Here is a 24,176-nt window from a genome sequence, read left to right on the forward strand (position 1 = left end):
TCATTGTATCCCAATTGCATTGATCGATGTGCATGATGTTAATCACTGAATTGTCTGGTCCAAAATCGATTATTTACAGACTGCCGTCATATAGCTGGAATATTGCTGAATGCGGTGTTAACCAACAAACAAACAAACAAACAAATGTCATTTCCTGTGGCAAATGAGACTACACAATATCATACAATGATATTTAACACAAAACATGCTTTTAACTCCTTTTGGTTTTATTTCAAGACTTTGTTTCGGAAACCAATCTAAAATACTTCCATTTTTGTTGTCACATGTATCTCAGCATACTGTCTAAGAACATTTTTAAAAAGACAAAAAATAATAAGTGTGGTCTGATAAACATGACAAACATTTTATCAATGGACTAGTACCACCATCATCCTTGGAACTAGCATGGGTGAGTATGGTTTTACTCCGCTATTAGCAATATTCCAGCAATATTCCAGCAATATCACGGCAGAGGACACCAGAAATGGGCTTCACACATTGTACCCATGTCGGGAATTGAACCCAGGTCTTCGGCGTGACGAGTGAACGCTTTAACCACTAGGCTACCCGACCGCCCTTGAACTAGCATGAGCAGGCAGTGTCTCGTAAGTTAGTCATGATTACGCACATAAAACACAGGTACATGAAAACAAGTTTTATTGCCTCCGTCCCCTTTATACAGAAAACAGATGTACACCATGACTACAGAATAGAATCTGGGTCCACGTTGTTCTGGCAGAATATGGACTGGAGCACATCATTTCCTCGTAGCAGTTTTGTGCTACCAATGATAACCTGGAAATAAACAAAACATATGAAATCGTGAGAGTCACAGTGTCAGTGAATGGCTCTGCAGTCGATTCAGGTCCTGCGGAACCTATGGCCCTTTCTTAGGTGCCACAATTCACTGTGCAGAGCTGCGTCCCTTGGGCACACCAGAAACCTATAATTATGGGTTCAAATCCCGGTTCTCCCCATTTCAAGGTTTGTCAGCACCATATCCGTTCTTGTCAGTTTCACCAAAGTAGTAAACACATGAGACCTGCAGCATTTTGGGTCTTCCTCCCACATCAAGCTGACACTGTGATTCAACTGAATACTGTTCAAAGCGGCATTAAACCCTTCTCAGTCACTTACTATTCCAGTCCTTAACTCCAGGGTCTACTTGCACAGAGCGGTAACTGCTGTAGGACCATCGTAACTCCAATCCTTTAACATAGGCTTTTGATAGTCGTCGAGCAAAGATAGCTTTGATGAACGGGAAGTAGGGTCCATTTGCATAAAGTGATATTTGCTGACATGCAGATCGTCTGACGTACCTTTTTGTCAAGCAGGTGAAAGTATTGACATGCCTGTGTGTCAAGCTTCTGTCCTATTGATACAGGTAAGCGTAATGATATACCTGTGTGTCAAGCTTCTGTCCTATTGATACAGGTAAGCGTAATAACATATCTGTTTGTCAAACTTCTGTCCTATTGCTACAGGTAAACTTATGACATACCTGTGTGTGAAGCTTCTGTCCTATTGATACAGGTAAGCGTAATGACATGCCTGTGTGTCAAGCTTCTGTCCTATTGATACAGGTAAGCGTAATGACATATCTGTTTGTCAAACTTCTGTCCTATTGATACAGGTAAGCGTAATGACATATCTGTTTGTCAAGCTTCTGTCCTATTGTTAAGGGTAAATGTAATGACATACCTGTTTGTCAAGCTTCTGTCCTATTGATACAGGTAAATGTAATGACATACCTGTGTGTCAAGCTTCTGCCCTATTGTTACAGGTAAATGTAATGACATACCTGTGTGTCAAGCTTCTGTCCTGTTGTTACAGGTAAACATAATGACATACCTGTGTGTCAAGCTTCTGCCCTATTGTTACAGGTAAATGTAATGACATACCTGTGTGTCAAGCTTCTGTCCTATTGTTACAGGTAAACATAAACACATACCTGTGTGTCAAGCTTCTGTCCGTTTGATACAGATAAAAGTAATGACATACCTGTGTGTCAAGCTTCTGTCCTATAGTTACAGGTGAAAGTACTGACTAGTTGACATACCTGTAGCTTTAGCATCTCCCTATTGTTACAGGTGAATGTATTGCATACCTGTTTATCAAGCTTCATCTTGTCCATCACATCTCTGACCTGCTTCACCTCTGTTGCTGTCACCCCACCCACCACAAATACCAGAAGCAGGGGGTGATCACTGGGGCGGGGCTTGCTTACGTTCATGAACAATCTGAAAATGTATTGGAAAAATACTTAACTACCTAAGCAAAACATCAACTTGAAATTCATAAACTCGAGACAGCCTCCATGGTCTAGCGGATAATGAGTGAGTGAGTGAGTTGGGTTTAACGCCACTTTTAACAGTATTCCAGTTATATCACGGCGTGTCAGCTTAATGTGGGAGTAAAGCCCAAAGTGATGCAGGTCTCAGACATTTACCACTTCAGTGAAACCCACGAACACGGGTATGGTGCTGACAACCTAGAAACATAATCGGGGCGAACCGGGATTCGAACCACAATCATAGGTTTCTGGTGTGCCCAAGGGACGCACAGCTATTCGTGGTGCCCTAGACGACTGGGCCACCCGTGCACCCCCTAGCAGATAGAGTGTCGACCCAGAGAGAGGAAGGTTGGTTGTTTGATCCCCGGCTGCATCATACCAAAAGATATTGGAAGATGGTACATGTTGTTTCCCTGCCTAGTGTTCAGCATAAAGGGAATAAAACAAGGACAGGTTGGAGTCAGTATACTGTATGAGTGTAGTATTGTAGAGCATAGTATGTTTTGGTTGATGTTTTAAGATTACCTCCTTCTCTTGAATACACCTGGCATTAGTCTGGACTTGTACAAGCAGAGAGACACAGACAGCCACACATAGTTTACAGCGAAAAATATCTTTCAAGCTTTAAATATTAACTGCTGCATTACCCAAATCCTGATTTCAAGAAGTCTTTGAGTCCACTTGATTTAAACTCTAGGTCCACAAGCTCGGGTTTGTCTGGGCTGAAGATCTGTTCAACGATTGTCTTGAGCAGCGGCTTCATACTGGCAGGACTGATGGCACTGGTGGGCTCCAGGATGGATCTGGGTAAACAAGTTGGTTGTGTGTCAATACCGAACTGTGACAAATGTACACACCGACAGACAGACAGACATACAGGCAGGTAGATGTACACACAGACAGACATACAGTCATGCAGGCAGGTAGATGTACACACAGACAGACATACAGTCATGCAGGCAGGTAGATGTACACACAGACAGACATACAGTCATGCAGGCAGGTAGATGTACACACAGTCAGACAGTCATGCAGGCAGGTAGATGTACACACAGACATACAGTCATGCAGGCAGGTAGATGTACACACAGACAGACATACAGTCATGCAGGCAGGTAGATGTACACACAGTCAGACAGTCATGCAGGCAGGTAGATGTACACACAGACATACAGTCATGCAGGCAGGTAGATGTACACACAGACAGACATACAGTCATGCAGGCAGGTAGATGTACATACAGACAGACATACAGTCATGCAGGCAGGTAGATGTACACAGAGACAGACATACAGACATGCAGGCAGGTAGATGTACACACAGACAGACATACAGACATGCAGGCAGGTAGATGTACACACAGACATACAGTCATGCAGGCAGGTAGATGTACACACAGACAGACAGTCATGCAGGCAGGTAGATGTACACACAGACAGACATACAGTCATGCAGGCAGGTAGATGTACATACAGACAGACATACAGTCATGCAGGCAGGTAGATGTACACACAGACAGACAGACAGTCATGCAGGCAGGTAGATGTACACACAGACATACAGTCATGCAGGCAGGTAGATGTACACACAGACAGACATACAGTCATGCAGGCAGGTAGATGTACATACAGACAGACATACAGTCATGCAGGCAGATAGATGTACACACAGACATACAGTCATGCAGGCAGGTAGATGTACACACAGACAGACATACAGTCATGCAGGCAGGTAGATGTACATACAGACAGACATACAGTCATGCAGGCAGGTAGATGTACACACAGACAGACATACAGTCATGCAGGCAGGTAGATGTACACACAGACAGACAGTCATGCAGGCAGGTAGATGTACACAGAGACAGACATACAGTCATGCAGGCAGGTAGATGTACACACAGACAGACAGTCATGCAGGCAGGTAGATGTACACACAGACATACAGTCATGCAGGCAGGTAGATGTACACACAGACAGACATACAGTCATGCAGGCAGGTAGATGTACACACAGACAGACAGTCATGCAGGCAGGTAGATATACACACAGACAGACAGACAGTCATGCAGGCAGGTAGATGTACACACAGACAGACATACAGTCATACAGGCAGGTAGATGTACACACAGACAGACATACAGTCATGCAGGCAGGTAGATGTACACACAGACTGACATACATGCAGGCAGGTAATGTACACACAGACAGACAGACATGCAGGCAGGTAATGTACACACAGACAGACAGTCATGCAGGCAGGTAGATGTACACACAGACAGACATACAGTCATGCAGGCAGGTAGATGTACACACAGTCAGACAGTCATGCAGGCAGGTAGATGTACACACACACAGACAGTCATGCAGGCAGGTAGATGTACACACAGACAGACATACAGTCATGCAGGCAGGTAGATGTACCCACAGACAGACAGACAGTCATGCAGGTAGATGTACACACAGATAGACATACAGTCATGCAGGCAGGTAGATGTACACACAGACAGACATACAGTCATGCAGGCAGGTAGATGTACACACAGACAGACAGACATGCAGGCAGGTAGATGTACACACAGATAGACATACAGTCATGCAGGCAGGTAGATGTACACACAGACAGACAGTCATGCAGGCAGGTAGATGTACACACAGACATACAGTCATGCAGGCAGGTAGATGTACACACAGAGAGACAGTCATGCAGGGAGGTAGATGTACACACAGACAGACATACAGTCATGCAGGCAGGTAGATGTACACACAGACACACAGTCATGCAGGCAGGTTGATGTACACACAGACAGACAGACAGTCATGCAGGCAGGTAGATGTACACACAGACAGACATACAGTCATGCAGGCAGGTAGATGTACACAGAGACAGACAGTCATGCAGGCAGGTAGATGTACACACAGACAGACATGCAGGCAGGTAGATGTACACACAGACAGACATACAGTCATGCAGGCAGGTAGATGTACACACAGACAGACATACAGTCATGCAGGCAGGTAGATGTACACACAGACAGACAGTCATGCAGGCAGGTAGATGTACACACAGACAGACAGTCATGCAGGCAGGTAGATGTACACACAGACAGACATACAGTCATGCAGGCAGGTAGATGTACACACAGACAGACAGACAGTCATGCAGGCAGGTAGATGTACACACAGATAGACAGTCATGCAGGCAGGTAGATGTACACACACACAGACAGTCATGCAGGCAGGTAGATGTACACACACACAGACATACAGTCATGCAGGCAGGTAGATGTACACACACACAGACATACAGTCATGCAGGCAGGTAATGTACACACACACAGACAGTCATGCAGGCAGGTAGATGTACACACAGACATACAGTCATGCAGGCAGGTAGATGTACACACAGACAGACAGTCATGCAGGCAGGTAGATGTACACACAGACAGACAGTCATGCAGGCAGGTAGATGTACACACAGACAGACAGTCATGCAGGCAGGTAGATGTACACACAGACATACAGTCATGCAGGCAGGTAGATGTACACACAGACAGACATACAGTCATGCAAGCAGGTAGATGTACACACAGACAGACACAGTCATGCAGGCAGGTACATGTACATACAGACAGACAGACAGACATGCAGGCAGGTAGATGTACACACAGACAGACAGTCATGCAGGCAGGTAGATGTACACACAGACAGACAGTCATGCAGGCAGCTAGATGTACACACAGATAGACATACAGTCATGCAGGCAGGTAGATGTACATTGACAGACAGTCATGCAAGTAGGCAGTAAGACAAGATAGACACAGACACAAATGCACCGTCAACCTGTAAAAAGACAAACATATGTACAGACACAAACAGACAGACAGACATGCAGGCAGGTAGATCTAGACACAGACAGATAGACAGACAGTCATGCAAGTAGCCTGTAAGACAAGATAGACACACACACAGATGCGCTGTCAACCAGTAAAAAGACAACCATATGTACAGACAGACACAACAGACAGGCAGGCAGGTAGATGTACACACAGACAGACAGACAGTCACGTAACCAGTAGGACAGGCGTCGTCAACACACAAATGCACAGACAGGCACGGACAGGCCAGCAGTAAGATATACAAGCACAGAGACAGGTAGGTAGCTAGACACTAACAGTCAACCAGATAGACAAACACACAAACAAGCTGACAGTCATGCCGATAGACAAACAGGTAGGCAGGTACAGAAATAGAGGCTAAAACATACACAGGTGGAAATATACACAGTCAGTGAGGTAGACAAACACACATCCAGACAGGTAGGCAGACAGACACACATACAGACTAGAAGACAGACACACAGACAGCGAGGCAGGAAGACACACAGACAGACAGGCAGGCAGACACAAAGACAGACAGGCAGACACACAAACAAACAGGCAGGCAGATAGACAGACAGGGGGGTAGACACACACACAGACAGACTTGTAGGCAGGCAGACATGCAGACACACAGGGAGGTAGACAGACAGACAGACACACAAACAAACAGGCAGGCAGTGGGACGGACAGACAGACAGACAGGTAGACACACAGACAAACAGACAGAGAGGTAGACACACAGACAGACACACACAAACAGGCAGGCAGATAGACAGACAGGGGGGTAGACACACACACAGACAGACACACACACAGACAGACTTGCAGGCAGGCAGACATGCAGACAGACAGACAGACAGACAGGCAGACACATTAGACTTACTGGAAGTTCTTAAGGTCTTCCCGAGCGGCCCCGACAGCCTCCAGTTTGCTCCAGACGTCCTCCAGCAGGTCTCTTACTATGCTGCCACTCACAGCGTCTCCCACTGCAAGTGAGTAAGCCAGTCACTCGATGTTGTTCCATGCCAACTTTAAACACAACATGGAGGACCCCACAAGCTACAGAGACTGCTCCCATCTCATTTCAGCTTGATTCTACAAAGCAATCTTACCACTGGTTTTGAACCCACAATCATTGGGTTAAAGTTTCAAGAGTTATGAAAATCTTAGCGCTAAGATAACTTTTTGGAACAGGGGCCCTGGTTCCTATTATAATTTATACAACTCATAAGATCCAACCTTCAACAATACATATTTCAATACAATCTAAATGGGTCAATATATTGAGGAAATATGTAAAAAATGTATGCTTTGGGTATTATCAATGTCAATGTGTGAAATAAACAGATGAATAATACTGTATTCGACATAATAGGCACCCACGGCAATATTTGCTAATATATTGGCTAGTGAACAATACCAATTCCTTCCGATTGATCAATGTATACAAGACTTATTTATTTGTGTATAATATGCACTTGTGTGTTATATGCACCCTTAATTGTGGCCAATTACATTCTGGAAAAACATCTGTCGTGTACAATATACACAGACTTTTCTTTTGTATCATTTCAGGCTGTCAGCATAAACCACAAAATTTATGATCTTTCAACTTTTTTTCACCAAAGTTTTATTCTAATAAGAGCCCCCTAATTCTAATTTTGAGAGCGCCCTGGACGCTTATTACGTTGGATACGGTACTTAAAGTACTCTCTGGAATCGTTTCTGTGTTAATTCGGTTGATTTAGCATTGATATGATTACAAATCTTGACCGATCCACTCGATTACAAGTTAGTTCCCAACAATAGGGGATAAGCCCAGTGCAATTATAAAAATGTATAAACGACAGGTAACAAATAAAATAATAAACTCGCTCCCGCATAAAACCAATTTTAGGAAGCGAGTGAATAGCTTGGTATCTAATGAGTTCGTTTAGTATTCCATATATTTTCAAGTCAATTCCAGGAATATGAAGAATACAATTACTTTTGTGAAAGTAGCTACCTATTCAGCCACTCACCAATTGCATGTATCACGGGTGGTAAGTCAGACTTCTCAGCTAAAACAGCATCCACCAGCAGGTCCTGGACACAGATAAAATATAATCAAGTGAGGTGACAAAGGGTGTGTGCGTGTGCACACATGAGGCAAGCAGGGTAATAATTCTCTGTCCCTCCATCCATCTGACTACTGACTGGCTGGACGAATGATCAAAAAGTGTTTCAGCTAGACTGCACCTGTGACAGCCAAGTGTCTGACATAAAGAGTGAGTGAGTGAGTTGGGTTTAGAGGGGTCATAGGGCCCTTGAGGTTTTCTCCTCGGCCCTCTAAAGGTTCCGGGGGGCACGGGTGGTCCAGTCGTCTAAGGCGCCGCGACTCGCTGTGCAGAGATCCGTCCCCTGGTCACGCCAGAAACCTATGATTGTGGATTCAAATCCTGGTTCACCCCGATTATGTTTCTAGGTTTGTCAGCACCATACCCATGCTTGTGGGTTTCACCGAAGTGTTAAACGTCTGAGACCTGCATCACTTTGGGCTTTCCTCCCACATCAAGCTGACACGCCATTATAATGTTAAAAGCGGCGTTAAACCCAACTCACTCACTCACTCTAAATGTTCTGCTATTAACATAGAGGCTGTCACAAGGACCTCGTGCCTCCCATGCTTAATTTCAAACACTGACCATGCAAAAACCCTCGCTACATGTATTATGCAATGAACTGCTACACCAGTTTGACAGTGTATACAAGTTGGTTGGTTGGTTGGTTTGTTGTTTAACGCCGCACTCAGCAATATTCCAGCTGTATGACGGCGGTCTGGAAGTAATCGAGTCTGGACCAGACAATTCTTGATTAATATCATGAGCATCGATTCACACAATCGGGATCTATGACATGCATCAACCAAGTCAGCGAGCCTGACCACCCGATCCCGTTAGTCGCCTCTTACAACAAGCATAGTCGCCTTTTACGGCAAGCTGAAAAACAGTTGTAACGTGGATCTCCATGGGGTCACGGGATGTATATAAATCATGATCAGCAAGAATGGCACACTCTGGCGCAGTGGTGACTTAGCATAACACCACTGCCACAGGCTAATTTGCATATCACGTGACCAGACTTTTCTCTTGTTTGTAAACAAACACGCTTTTTCAGAAATCAGTATAGAACGGACTAGTGCAAGTATTTGGGGGCGCTTTACATATTGTTTTGCAAAATTATACAAATATGCTACTACAGCTGCGACAGTAAGTTGCATGACAAAATATATTTATACATCAAAGTGACTGTATCTCTAGCTCTCCGTTGGGCTTCAATGACAGCACGTGGAGCTGTACAACCAATGTAAACAAAGGATAACTACGCAAAAACAAGTAGATTTTCACGCATTAGCATACTTTCTTAATGAACCGTAAACGTTCTTTGACATTTGTTTATGAAAATGTGTAGACTTGTCAAACAAGAAACGGATGAAAAGCATACCGGTATGCAATATCTTGAATGGACTGTGAAAGATGTGACGAATCGTCACATGGTGCTGGGCTGTGGCAGAGGTACTATGCTGGCTGGCTGCCGGCCGCAAGGAACTCTTGGTAGGAGAGTGCAAGAATGGTACCAACCTGTACTTCCAGTTCTTCCTCCCCACAGTCTCCCCCCGACAGCGAGTACAGGAACGTCAGCACCATCAACACATCGTCCAGGCTATGGGATCTACACAAAGAAAGTTGGAACAAATGGCATTGGCACATTTCAAAATGAGTGAGTGAGTGAGTTGGGTTTTATGCCGCTTTGAACAGTATTCCAGTCATATCACAGCGTGTCAGCTAAATTTCGAAAGAAAGTACAGGTCTCAGACGTTCACCACTTTGGTGAAACCAACGAGCACGGGTATGGTACTGACGAACCTAGAAACATAATTCGAACCCACATCATAGGTTTCTGGCATGCCCAAGGGTTGCAACTCTGCACAGCGAATCGTGGCTGTTTAGATGCCTGGGCCACCCTTGGCCCCAGCACATTCAAAAACATTTCCATGACTTTATTAATTTTGACATGGAATCAGAAAAGAGCTCAGAATAGGAACCAGTCTGAAACCCTGGAAGCTTGGGGATGATCATGTTTTCAGAACATGAAAAAATTATCATTGTTTGAAAAATATTGTATACGAATGGTCAATAAAATCCAGTGTGATTAATATTTTGCAGAACATCATGGTTTTTTGTTTGGTTTTTGTTTGTTGTTTAACACTGCACTCAGCAATATTCCAGCTATCTGATGGTGGTCTGTGTAAATAATCGAGTCTGGACCAGACAATCCAGTGATTGATATCATGAGCCTCGATCCACGCAATTGAAATCGATGACATTCATCAACCAAGTCAGCGAGCCTGACCACCCATCATGAATACATTTTTTCTTGTCACTGAAGAATGACATCATTTTTCTTACTGATAAACACAGAAAGTTGATCTCCTAAACAAATTTCTATGCCAAGAAAGTTTCAAATGTGTTTTCTGGTTGCTGTATGAACTAACCTCTGATTGGCTGGAAGCTGTAGTTGACCTTTCAGCAAGGTCAGAATATGGGACAGACCCCCAGCAGAGCTATCATCTCCTACAAGTTGGACAAGATTCTTTTCTGTGCTTAATAGGTTGTCATTGCGACCAATATCCTGATGTTTCAAAGCCTGTGATGTTGCCATGGCAACCTGGAGAGTATCCAGATGAGACTCAATGGCAGCATAGTTGCCTCTGACAAAGAAAAATATCAACATATTGTCACAACTTTTGAATCCTAAAATGTATCTCTTGTAATAATACAAGCATATGTGAAGGATGCGTACATCTCAACCAGTCATGTCGCAGCCACAACGCAGTGCAATCTCATTAAAATCAGACCTCAGTTCTCGCTACCGCTAAACAAAGATCTGAGGACATCCCACGTCATGTCAGAACGACCTTTCATCCGACCAATCAGAGCATCGCTTACCAGATTATGAAAGTGACAGTCGGAATGTGGTTTCTGATCATGCAACGAACGATAGTTACGGGTTTAACGACTGTATCCATACAATCAAGACCATCTATTAGCCATTCCAGAATGTTCTTTTGTTCGGGTTTCAAATTTGTAATCGAGAATTTGTCAAAATATGTTTCGAAGCGTTGTCGCCAATTTGTCCTCAGATCTTTGTTTAGCCGTAGCAAGAACTAAGATCTGATTTTAAGGCGATTGCAACGCAGTGGTGAGAAAGTAGAAACATTAACAGCTCACTCAGCAACATTCCACCTATGTGATGGTAGTCGGAAAATAAGACTTAAAAAAATAAACTAATTTTTTCTCAGGCAACATCGTTTGAAAATATAATACGTGCGGGTGGTTGTTGTTATTTTTTGCTTGTTCAAACTAGTATCTAACCAAATAAACAGTTGTGTACCATCAACCTGGGAAAAGGCCTCCCTACATAAACAAGCATACAAACTCTTATTGCCACCATTACCATAACACCAGATGCACAGTAAAGCAGTGTGCATGTAAAGGGAAATAACTGTGTGATATATTGGATCACATTGTGTTTAAGTACAGTGTATTAGGATTTTTTTTTTAAATTTGAAAATTGAAATATAAATGCAGACTTTATGATGAAGCGGGCAGTGCCTGAGAACCAAGACTATTATGTTTTTAGCCTAACCAAGTCTGGACCAGACAATCAGTAATTGACATCATGAAAGTTAATCCACACAATTGGGATACGATGACATGCATAAAAAAAGCATCAATCCTGACCACCGATCCATTTAGTCTCCTCTTAGGACAAGCATCAAGCATTAATTCCAATGACCTACATCCTCTGAGAACAAAGATGAATGATCTACCAGGGTACTAACTGGTGCACAATTTACTTGTTCTAATTCTTTGATGGGTATTTCTTAGAAGTTGATGGATGACAAAGTAGACACAATTTATGGATAACAACTTCTTTGTTTTTACTGTAATAGTGAAATTCCAGTATTGATCCTTAAACTGTTGTCAATCAAGTGAGTGAGTGAGTGAGTTGGGTTTAATGCCGCTTTTAACACTATTCCAGTTATATCACAGCGTGTCAGCTTAATGTGGGAGGAAAGTGATGCAGGTCTCAGCAATTACCACTTCGGTGAAACCCACGAGCACGGGTATGGTGCAGACAAACCTAGAACAATAATTAGGCCAACCGGGATTCGAACCCACAATCATAGGTTTCTGGCATGCCCAAGGGACGCAACTCTGCACAGCGAATCGCGGCGCCTTAGACGACTGGGCCACCCGTGCCCCCGTTGTCAATCAAGACCTTCATGAGAAGGTAGAGTGCAAGACAGAAATATGTTTGCCTACTTGAATAGGCTGAGTGTGGTGTCTAGCTGCTCTGCAGTCACTCGTCCTGGTTTGCCTGCCAAGTTGACTGGAAGTTTCTCACTGGAAGCAGCTTCAACCAGCCGTCGATTTACAGCCATTAGACATTCCTGAAAGTCAAATTAATAGGATGATAAACAATGAACAACAATAATATTACCACTATTACAGACACATCGAGTAATGTGAACATTAATGTGTCTGTGGCTGCTTGTACTAGTCCGGACTGATGCCAATTTATAGTGCTAGCTCACTGAGATACCATGCCGCAGTTTATCATGAATACCCGACTCAGACACAGTACATTGACTCCGAGCCAACCAGTCCTTGTTTTAGCCCCTAATGCCGAGCGCCAGACAGGGTAACAACAAGTACCATCTTTTAACGCCTTTTGGCATAACACGGCTGGGGATCGAACCCCGAACCTTCCGCTCCCTGGGCAGACGCTCTACCACTAGACCACGGAGGCGGTCACACAGCTCTAGACTCTGGGCCCACTTGCACAAAGCGATCTTAGCGCTAAGACTATCGTAAGCCTATGTTTAAATATGAGAGCGCAAAGATCGCTTTGTGCAAGTGGGTCCTGGTCTGGATTCATCAATCTATTGACCATCAGGAAATGGGCACAGAGTGATCTCCCTTACATGTTCCACTCTATTACATCACATCCACTGTGTGGCCAGCTGCAGCCATAAAAGATAGAGTGTGCAGTGAAGCACCTAGCACCCATGATTGGATGATACTGTGAAATATTCTGAAGAATATTTTTAAATCTACATCAACCAAGTAATTAAAACTGGGTGAGGTGAAATGGGATTTAACGTTGTGTCCAAGATTATTGCACTTATATAGCGATGTGCATGCACGTGTGTGTGTGTGGCTACTTGTACTAGAACGGACTGATGCCGATTTATAGTGCTAGCACACTGAGATACCATGCCGCAGTTTAACATGAATACCCCACTCAGACACAGTACACTGACTCCGAGCCGACGAGTCCTGGTTTTAACCCCTTAATGCCGAGCGCCAGACAGGGTAACAACAAGTACCATCTTTTAACATCTTTTGGGTGGACGCTCTACCACTGGACCACAGAGGTGGCAAGGGTGGAAACTGGACTTTTACAGTCAGGAAGATGGATTTGGTGCAGAACTGAGTTTGTGTGTTTTGCTTCCTGTACTTGTAAGCTGGGCAAAATTTGTGATTCTATTGCAGTATTAAGGCCAGGCTAAGCACACATGTACATGTAATGGATTTTGAATGCCTAGTTATTAAAGAGAAATATATAACATTATTATAGAATACTTGGACACCATTTGGTTGTGTCTAGCAAATACTCACCTTGTGTTTGCCATACACCAGATTCTGCAGATGTGTAGGTTGAGTTGAGAAGTTGCCTGATGCAAGACTTCCTGGGACAATGACACTCTTAGCATCCCTACAACAAACAACAAGGATTCAATTATAAGTGTTTGTTTGTTTGTTTGTTTGTCTGTTTGACGTTCACGCAGCAATATTCCAGCCACATGACAGCAGTCTGTAAATAATTGAGTTGGGACCAGACGATCTAGTGATTGACATCATGAACATCAAAACCACACAATTGGGATACAATGACATTCATCAAGCATGGGTTGCTGAAGACCTATTCTTTCCAAGATCTTCACGGGAACAGTCATAAGTTGGGTTATGGTGGAGGTTGAGAGGACTGAAGTCCTATTCTACCCTGGAATGTTCATAGGTTTAAGATGACACTATTTCTATGGTTTACAGTCATGACTGAGTGGAGCCAAAAACATAAAAAATAAAAATAGCATAAACTTCAGACTTTTGGGGTTACAACATGAAAAAGAGACTTCCCCAAAATTATTAATATAATTAGTTAATGCATCCAGTGATAATTTTGCTTACAAAATGATGAACACGCTCAAAGAACAGTATGCTTCACAAAGTAAACCTTGGGATTCAGGAATTGAAACAGGCATAAAATAAAATGCGTAAAATACCCCCCAAAAAATATTCAAAACCCAATTACTTTCAATAAACTTGCTTACAGAAACATATGCATTAAATAAAATACTCAAATGTATAAAAACAGCGCACGTAAATACCAAATGAAACTTTTCCAGCTTATTTCCGAAACACAATTACGAGCTAGTTTACTTTCAGAGTCAGGCCAAAATATTAAGAACTGTTATATACATCTAAAACATTTTTTCATTTTTTATAAAATCTTAAAATGTTCACTAATTTGGGGAAAAACCCAATAGAGTGATCAATAGATGAGTGAAAAAATATTGGTCACAAAATAAAAAATGTAATAACCCAATTAAAATAGAAACCCTAGAGTAAAAACTCAATTGCTCAAAAAGTTACATTGTACCTGGAGCTCTGGCATCATCAGCCTCCATGAAAAGGATAGGTGACAAACTTTCTAAACTAAAACTGCTCATGGTCTAGCACATGTTGAGTGGGTGAGTGAGATGGGTTTAACGCTGCTTTTAACAGTATTCCAATAATATCGCGACCTGTCAGCTTAATGTGGGAGGGAAGCCCGAAGTGATGCAGGTCTCAGATGTTTACCTCTTCGGTGAAACCCATGAGCATGAATATGGTGCTGACAAACGTAGAAACATAATTGGGGCGAACCGGGATTCGAACCCACAATCATAGGTTTCTGGTGTGCCCAAGGGACACAACTCTGCACAGCAAATCGCGGCGCCTTAGACGACTGGGCCACCCGTGCGCCCGACCTCATGTTGAACTGAAAGGGGACACCTGATCATCTTAATGAGAGCTCCATGGCATGCATTTCAATTCCTAAAAGACTACGTGATTTTTTGTCAGATGTGTTTAACCAAGTATGTCCTCACTGTGAAATGGAGCAGAGTCCGGACATGTCGACCAGGACATCAGCGTTGTGACGAGGCAGCGACGGCAGGACACTTGTGATCTTGTCCAGTAGAGTGTCCAGTTGGTGGCCAGCTGGTGATGCCAGGTCCAGTGTGCGGTCAATCAGGACTAACGAAGCTCTGTTGGAGACATTCTGAAACAGGGCAAACATAGGCACTGTGCTGAAACAACTAAGGGTGTAGCTGAGACAAAATACATGTGTAGGCACAAGTTGAATACCATAAATCTTAGTCCACAAAGCGCTCGAGCTAAGTAGGTTGGGTTGGGGTCATACAAACGTACATTACTGTCATCTGTCATCTTCCCGAGGCAAGTGAGTAACACAGTGTATTCCAAAAGACAGTTACAGCTTGTATGACGGATTCTGTCAAAATCATCATCTATCTCTCGCTCCATGGGATAAACATTTGAACAGCAGAGGCGTTGCACGGTACATGGAAAGTACTGCCATACAATCTCAAGCATATATATGACATTCCGGAATGTTCGTTTGTTCAGTTTTCAAAATCTTAATCGAGAACTGTGTCAGCATATTTTTTAAGCGTAGTCTGAAATGGTGGTGGGTATGGTTTTACGCCGCTTTTAGCAATATTCCAGCAATATCACGGCGGGGGACACCAGAAATGGGCTTCACACATTGTACCCATGTCGGGAATCAAACACAGGTCTTCGGCGTGACGAGCGAACACTTTAACCACAAGGCTACCCGACCGCCCCTAGTCTGAAATGGAAGTCACCTGGTTGAAACGATTGCCGTAAAGCTCGAGAAAGCTGCTTTCTAATTGGCTGATGTCGACTTCTTGTTAGTCATTTCAGTGGTCGGTCTAAGTTCACGAAAGGTCGATCTGACATGACCCGTAATGGGATGTCCTCAGATCTTTGTTTAGCGGCAGCGAGAACTTAGATCTGATTTTAATGAGATTGTCTCTCATATTACTCATGAGCAGAACAACACAAAAGTCAGCTCACCTTTCTTCTAATCTTGGCAGGTGGGTAGTTCTCGATCTCTGTAGCAAGTAGTCGACTCGTATGACCCACACTGTACAGGTCCTCCCTGACCCCGAGGTCACTCAGTAAGGCATGGAAGCAGCACGCAAGTCTCTGTAACCATGGTAACAGTTTGTGTGACAAAAGAGTGAGTGTGTGTCTGGGTGCTTTTGACAGTCTGGACTTATTTACTATTGTTAATAAGACATGTATATCGCTTGTTAGTGCACTATACTCAAGAAAATATGGTCATACTCAATGCTCAAAAAGTTATCTGGAACTCTCATGTGTAAAAGGGTTACCATGGTTACCTTGAAAGTATTCTGTAACGCTTTGGGTAGATGATGACATTCAATCTCAGACAGCGAGGTAAACAATGCCTTGTCTCCCTAAGAAATACCAAATATAAACATAAAATCATTTACACTGTAGGAAAAACTGAAACTATAGGAATTACATCATTTCTACAAACTTAGCTCCCTAAATAAAACTACAGACAGTGGAACCTTCTTCATGCAAACCATGGTACAGATGCATCTGACCGAACATATATACCTTGATAAGGGACGTGCAGGATCTCCTTCGGTATTGTGCACGGAGAGCCGAAGGTGGGGTATTCATGTTTAACTGCGGCATGGTATCTAAGTGGGCCAGCACTATAAACTGGCATCAGTCCGGACTAGTACAAGCAGCCACAGACACACACACACACACACACGTACATGCATGTCGCTATATAAGTGCAATAATCTTGGACGCAACGTTAAACCCAATCTCACCTCACATTCGGTATTGGTTTTCAAGTTTTTCAGAAGCCATTTCTAGCCGCCTCATCATGCTCATTAAACAACAGGGCATGCCTCTCACTCAAAGTCTTCAAACAAATGCTTTCATAACTGTAACTGTCACAAAACTTAATGACAAATACTACATTATTTTTTAAATGTGTCCCTGATGCTTGCAACTGATGAAGTAGCTGCACACTATGATGGAATTTCTTTTGTATGTTGATGTCCAATTTCCAATGTTTATGAATTGCTTGATATATAATTTCAAGGTTTAATCAAAATGTAGGCTTAGTCATATATTCTCCTTACTTAACATATTTATCATGTTTATCTTCTTTGATATTATCATGATTATGATAAGTGCCCAAAATTTACCATCTGCCTATTTTCCATTTTATTGTTACATGATATCAAACTCAAGCTTAAATATCCCCATTTTTTAGTCTCAGCGGGTTGCATGAAGAATATCAGAGAGTTATGCCAAATGATCTGATCAAAAGTCCAACATGGGTGTCTTCTGAATGTATACAGACAGTTCAATACAGACAATTAAAATACAGTTTGTTTGGGCTGAAAACAAATAATACATGACAAGACTTGTTAATCATCAGCAATTTCTAAAATCATCAATGATCAATTTCACAGACATCAGGCCATGGATAAAGTGAATGAATTTTCCTGTAAGAGTACCTTCCAAAGTGTTTTTGTACAGTTTCAAATGCCATACGCACAAGCCTCATCAATTTGTCATGTGACGCATTCACCAACCTTGACCTTGTGAGCAGAGTTGTACTGTAGCTGTACATGTTGTACATCCGTGTCAAGCATTGGAAACACCCGTGAGAACGCTGGCGTGACGAACATCCCTGGACAGATGTCGGCGGTGAACAGAGGGATGTGAAATATTTCCGCTGTGTAATTCTGCAAATGTACAATGCAATCTCATTAAAATCAGATTTAAGTTCTCGCTGCCGCCAACCAAAGATGGGGTCATGTCAGAACAACCTTTAAAGAACTTTGACCGACCACGGAAAAGACTAACAAGAAGTCGACATCAGCCAATTAGAAAGCAGCTTTCTCGAGCTTTACGGCACTCGTTTCAATCTGGTGACTTCTATTTCAGACTACGCTTAAAAAATATACTGACACAGTTCTCGATTAAAAATTTGAAAACTGAACAAAGAACATTTCGGAATGTCTAATATATGGTTGAGATTGTAACGCCTCGTCCGTTCAAATATTTATCCCACGGAAGCAAGAGATAGACGATAATTTTGACAGAATCAGTCGTAACTGACGTTCGGAATACCCTGTGTTAACGTTTTCGAGGTTGCATGATTAGAAAACACATTCCGAATGACGCTTTGATTGGTTGGATGAAAGGTCGTTCTGATGTGACCCGTAATTGGATGTCCTCAGATCTTTGTTTAGTGATAGCGAGAACTAAGATCTGATTTTTATGAGATTTATGTACAATGTAACCACATTAACTTGAAATGTATGGAGGTATGGAAAATTAATGCCCAACTTGCTAAATCATAAATGAAATGGCCAGACAAGAAAACAAATCAACTTCAGTTGCCCATGGACAACCTCAAAATATAAACCTTTAGTCAATTTTGATAAGTTATTTGTAACAAGTATGAAATATACTTGGGAAACAGTGTTAACAACTCAAGTAGCACCAATCCAACTGACGGCAGCGGATTGTCTACTTCCTTGTTCTGCTTTCGATCATGCTTTACAGCACGCTTTCTGATTGGTCGATCAGAGTACCATGTTGCCAGTTGTGCAGGTCACACTGGCTACTCAACAGTAAGTGAGTGAGTTGGGTTTAATGCCGCTTTTAACAATATTCCAGTCATATCGCGGCGTGTCAGCTTAATGTGGGAGGAAAGCCCGAAGTGATGCAGGTCTCAGAACGTTTACCACTTTGGTGAAACCCACGAGCACGGGTACGGTGCTGACAAACCTAGAAACATAATTGAAGCGAACCGGGATTCGAACCCACAATCACAGGTTTCTGGCGTGCCCAAGGGATGCAACTCTGTACAGTGAATCGCGGCGCCTTAGACGACTGGGCCACCCGTGCCCCCCTACTCAACAGTGAGTGTGCAATGAGTTAGTATGGATTTACGCTGCTTTTAGCAACATTCCTGCAATATCATGACAGGGAACACCAGAAGTGGGCTTCACACATTGTACCCATGTCGGGAATAGAACCCGGGGTAAATGGTGCGACGAGCGATTGCTTTAACCACTAGGCTACCCCACCACCCCAGGGCATGGCTACAGTCCCATCCCTCACCATATTTCCCATCCACTGAAGCAGGAGATCTTCCATTTCATCAAAGTCTTGCTTGTCGTCCACCTCGGCACTTCCTGTGCGGTCAAAGGCATGCACACTGCTGCTGACGGTGGAGATGACAACAGCATACTGGAAGCTGCTCTGTTCTACCACATCCTTCAACACGTCCCGAGTCACGGAGTCTCGCAACATGGAGCTGACAATGAACACTGCCTTCTTCTGATTAGGATCTGCCTTCTGAAACACAATGGAACCATTGTGTCAGCACCTATGCGCTTTCCAATATACAAGGGTCCCATTCCACAAAACGATCTTAGTGCCATGACTGTCATAAGTCTATGTTAACGTATGGGAATTTTGATCATCTTAGCGCTAAGATCGTTTAGTGGAACAGCGCCCTGCTAAACAGACAAGTACCTTCCATGCATTTTAATTCTTTTAAGAGCACCTTTCAGACATATAAAATGATTTAAGGGCATATCTAAAACACTACATAACGGCCCCCATATCTGTTGTTGTCACTGTTTGAAATTAAGGATAAATGTAAGTGGTCTTTGTCATTACCCTCATGATAAACACAGAGGTCCCTAATTCAAACATAAGATGAAAGACCTCAAGAACTCCCCCACCCTACCCCCACTTAAACTTAGACACTGCGATCTGAAAAGTAATCTTAACTATTTGTTTTCTTAATTTCACTAGGGTCTATGCTCCACAGTCTGGTATTAATGTTCAGTCGCAATGTTGCTGATGACATACTATAAACTGGGGAAGTGTCCATGTAACCATGGTAACAAGGATAATCAATTATCCCTAGATTTCAACATGTTCAATATATCAACAGATTTGTTTGTTTAAATTAGAAACAGTGACACCTCACTAGGCTACCTACTCGTTTGTATCAACCTTGATGTTATCAACGTGTAAAGAGGATATCGTGTTTGTTTTTTAATGCCACACTCAGCAATATTCCAGCTATATGACGACTGTCTGTAAATAACCATGTCCTGAGCAGACAATACCAGTGATTGACATTGTGACCAACAATCCGCACCATCGGGATACAACGTCACTAGGGCTGGGACGAGTCCAAATTCACTACCCAGGTAACCACCCCCCTATTACCCTACCCTACCCGGGTACCCGCTGTAGGTCTCAAGAGATAGGTAAAACTGTTTAAACATGTCCGATTGGGAATAGTTTGACTGACTCCTGTCAAAATGATATTGTTTCATGGCAAAAATTATCAAGAGCTCTATGGTTACACTATAAGTGATAAATGTTCACATTTCTTTCTGACCTTACACACATTCCTTCTGACTTTATATGATTGCATAATGATAAAACATCAGTCAACTTCAGTATATACATGACCAGATCGGTTTATACGTGTATCTAAATTAATTAGGTGACTAACCACGGGTCCGGGTAGTCCTGTGGGTACCCGGGTCCTACTCAGTACCCACCCGACCCAGGTACTCGATTTACCCGTCCCAGCACTAGATGTCACCCAATCAACAAAGTCACCGAGTCGGAACACCTGATTCCTCTTGGTCGCCATCTTCCCGAGGCAAGGGAGTTAACTGACTATAAAAGTCCAGTTTCCACCCTTGCCAAACTAGGCTGGTATTATGGAGTTACATTTTGGCTGGACTAATGAGTCTATGCATAGTCCAATCAAAATCGCCCTTCGAAATCGAAATCCGGTTCGTAAACTGTTATGCAGATTTCGGTCGATTGCAGGATTTGCAAAGCATGTGCACCGCTAACTCGTTGTCAACAGGTATTTTCTAAATCTTTTCATGTTTTTAATCAAAGTGCTCACGTGATTTGATGTACTTCGCGAAGTAAGACTCGTTTTATCACAATATATAGTCTTGATTATCGATCAGATCATCTTGACTGGGCACTGCCGTTTTGTTTGAAGCAAATGCAAGTGATACGTGAGGTGGAATCTGATTGGTCCATAGGAGAGGCAAAGAAGGGACATTACTCTTAATAGCCACTGGTGGCGCTACGATCGAGCCCAGGAATTCCAGCATAGTTCGGCAAGGGTGGAAACTGGACTTTTAAAAAGTCAGTTAACTCTCATGCCTCGGGAAGATGCTTGGTAGCCTCTAGACCAGCATATGGACCCGAAATCCCCATGAAGGGTTTCAATTACAATCTGCACAACAACATTACTACTAATTACTTCAAGGCTTGACACAGGTTTCAATTACAATCTGCACAACAACATTACTATTAATTACGTCAAGGCTTGACAGAGGTATTACCTCAAAGGAAGAGAACTCTCGCACATCCACAGCTCCGGCCTCCAGGAGTCTAGCCATACCGCCCTGCCAGTGTAGCAGCTCGGCACATGGGTCATCCACGTACACCACCGACCTGTTCACCTTCAATGTTACTTCTTCCCATAATGCCTTTGAACACTGCCACGTTGTCTTCATCTTTATCAGATGATTGTTCAATTACTCATTCCTAAAACATAGATGTAATCAGGTTGTTTGTTTATTTGTTGTTAAACGCCACACTCAGCAATATTCCAACTTAATGACAAGGATCTGTAAATAATCAAATATGGACCAGATAATTGTGTGTTTGACATCATGAGCGTCATGCAATTGGGAAACAATGACAGACATCAACCAAGTCAGCGAGACTGACCACCCGATCCCATCAGTTGCCTCTTGCGACAAGCATAGTTTATGGCAAGCATGAGTTGATTGACCTATTCTAACCCGGATCGTTATGGTAGTCTCCATATAATTATATTAAAATTAAACTAATTTTACCCTTCTTGCAAGGCTTTACCTTTATTTCTTTACATTATAAAATAACCCGAGCCCGTTACTTGCTTCGTATGGGTGGAATGGAATGCTGAAGACCAATTCTAACCTGTATATCATATATCATGATATATAGCCACCAGATTGTGTTAGTTTGTATCTGTTTGACAATGTTTTTTTAATGGAGTTTTCAGAAAAGCTTCTATGCAAATTGTAATGTGGGGTTTGATTCACTCCCCCCTCGAAATATCACTATTGTCAACAATGTCATCATAACTTTTCAAAAATAGGGTATGTCAGGATACAAAGGCAAAATGAAGATATCATGGAAAAGATTTAAACGTTATTTGTTAGTATTAATAATTCATTTTCATGAATAAGGAAAATGTCGAAAGACAAACAGATGGTGGACTTCATCATGATATGAGAAGGTGTCGTCGTTGTCACGCAGGGTACTACATAACTCTACCTCAGCTACAAACTGCTCACGAGCATTGGGTAAAACCATGGACACTTAAATGCGGTGCCGTTTTCGCCAGAGAAATCGGTGACGTTTTGCTGAGGTGCCGTTTTAGCCTGCACCCGACACTTAATATTTAGAGTCCATGGTAAAACCGTGACAACATTGACGACCAACTGCTTCCTTTCAAAGCAACTGTAAACAGTTAGAATGCTCATGACATTTTCAAATAATTATAGCCTGTCATATATAAATTATTAATTATATAATGGCCTACATTTAAAAGTACGTAATATAAATCAATCCAACTGGACATTTTACATGTTTAAATCCAAATGACAAGAACTAGTACTCAACTAGCTCAGTCAGTTGGAGATGTAGCCTAATTCATTTCGTCAGTAATACCTGTACAAAAAAAGTAATGTGATATGTTCCTTCTACCCATATAGGAGGACTTCAAAATTTAAAACACAAAAACATCTTCTGCTTAGAATGGTTGATATGTCATAAGAATAATGTAGTTCAAAACATACCGAAACACTGCACTTTACACATCAACAGTAGGATATTGAAATTAGAGTTATCTGCCCCTACTTGTGCACACTCGGAGAACGTCGGCTTTTCTCGGTAACCTCCGGAATGACAAGTCGAAAGCACGGATCGAGAGACAACGAAAATATTATCACGATTTCTACACTGGGACTAAAAGCTAACATCGTGTTTTGTTGTGCTCATGTCTTAGTTTTTGTTAAAAAACGTTTCATTATCTCATTAATGACTGTTAGAAACAAATTTAGTGCACAACAGTTTCATCGTCACTCATTACGCTTTTACAACAAAGAAAGTTATGAACACACAATGCCATTCAGAAAGTGGTCAAATGTAACAAATGTTATATTTGGGATAACACTTTCTGAGTAAAGTACAGATTCTCGTACTTTTGGGGGGGTTGAGTCCCGTCCGGGACGGGATTAGGTGCCTCACTCTGGCAAGTGTGGGTTCGAATCCCGGACTGGACTCAACCCCCCCAAAAGTACAAGTTATGCCTCGGGAAGATGTATATCACATGGAGATAGCGGATTGTGTTAGTTTGAATCTGTTTGACAATGTCAGTGGAGTTTTCGGAACAGCTTCTTTGCAAACTGTACTAAAGTCTCACGTGCTCCCATATGTCGAAAACATGAACACTTTGGGAAATCTATTTTAGATTTTATGAGTTAAAAGTCTGTGTTAAGGTATAGAAGTTGCGACAGAAACCACGGTGAGAGTTTTGTTGAACGCTGCTTTTGTAAAGTATTTCAGGAATAGCACATCATGTCAGCTTGATGTAGGAGGAAAGCCTAAAGAGGTGCAGGTCTTTGACGTTATAACT

At 42.5% G+C, this 24,176-nt stretch overlaps 2 protein-coding genes across 2 annotated transcripts in view; both read right to left on the minus strand.

The window, feature by feature from the left end:
- Positions 1-24,176, minus strand: part of LOC139458474 (uncharacterized) — a 284,787-nt gene that overhangs the window by 42,372 nt on the left and 218,239 nt on the right. The gene's annotated exons all lie outside the window — the stretch shown is intronic.
- On the minus strand, positions 616-23,384 carry LOC139459669 (sec1 family domain-containing protein 2-like). Its single transcript, XM_071241286.1, has 16 exons — positions 23,338-23,384; positions 21,832-22,036; positions 19,556-19,792; positions 18,016-18,168; positions 16,771-16,848; positions 16,442-16,573; positions 15,433-15,605; positions 13,901-13,997; positions 12,542-12,669; positions 10,708-10,923; positions 9,794-9,884; positions 8,195-8,258; positions 7,057-7,159; positions 2,941-3,096; positions 2,108-2,240; positions 616-795 (listed from the first exon to the last, which is right to left on the minus strand). Exons 2-16 carry the CDS (start codon positions 22,003-22,005, stop codon positions 703-705), a joined length of 2,028 nt encoding a protein of 675 aa, XP_071097387.1. The 5' UTR covers positions 22,006-22,036; positions 23,338-23,384; the 3' UTR covers positions 616-702.

This window comes from Haliotis cracherodii, unplaced genomic scaffold (genome assembly GCF_022045235.1).
Source record: "Haliotis cracherodii isolate W230 unplaced genomic scaffold, xgHalCrac1.p SCAF_13, whole genome shotgun sequence".
Classification (NCBI taxonomy): Eukaryota; Metazoa; Mollusca; class Gastropoda; order Lepetellida; family Haliotidae; genus Haliotis; species Haliotis cracherodii.

What these genes read in the sequence shown, in the direction of transcription:
- LOC139459669 (XM_071241286.1), bottom strand. Translation starts at nt 22,005, where the DNA reads ATGAAGACAACGTGGCAGTGTTCAAAGGCATTATGGGAAGAAGTAACA. An exon ending in GAAGACCTTAAGAACTTCCA is followed by an intron (nt 3,097 to 7,056) that starts GTAAGTCTAATG and finishes TTGTTTACCCAG; the next exon opens with ATCCATCCTGGAGCCCACCA. An exon ending in AGATGAAGCTTGATAAACAG is followed by an intron (nt 796 to 2,107) that starts GTATGCAATACA and finishes GTTTATTTCCAG; the next exon opens with GTTATCATTGGTAGCACAAA.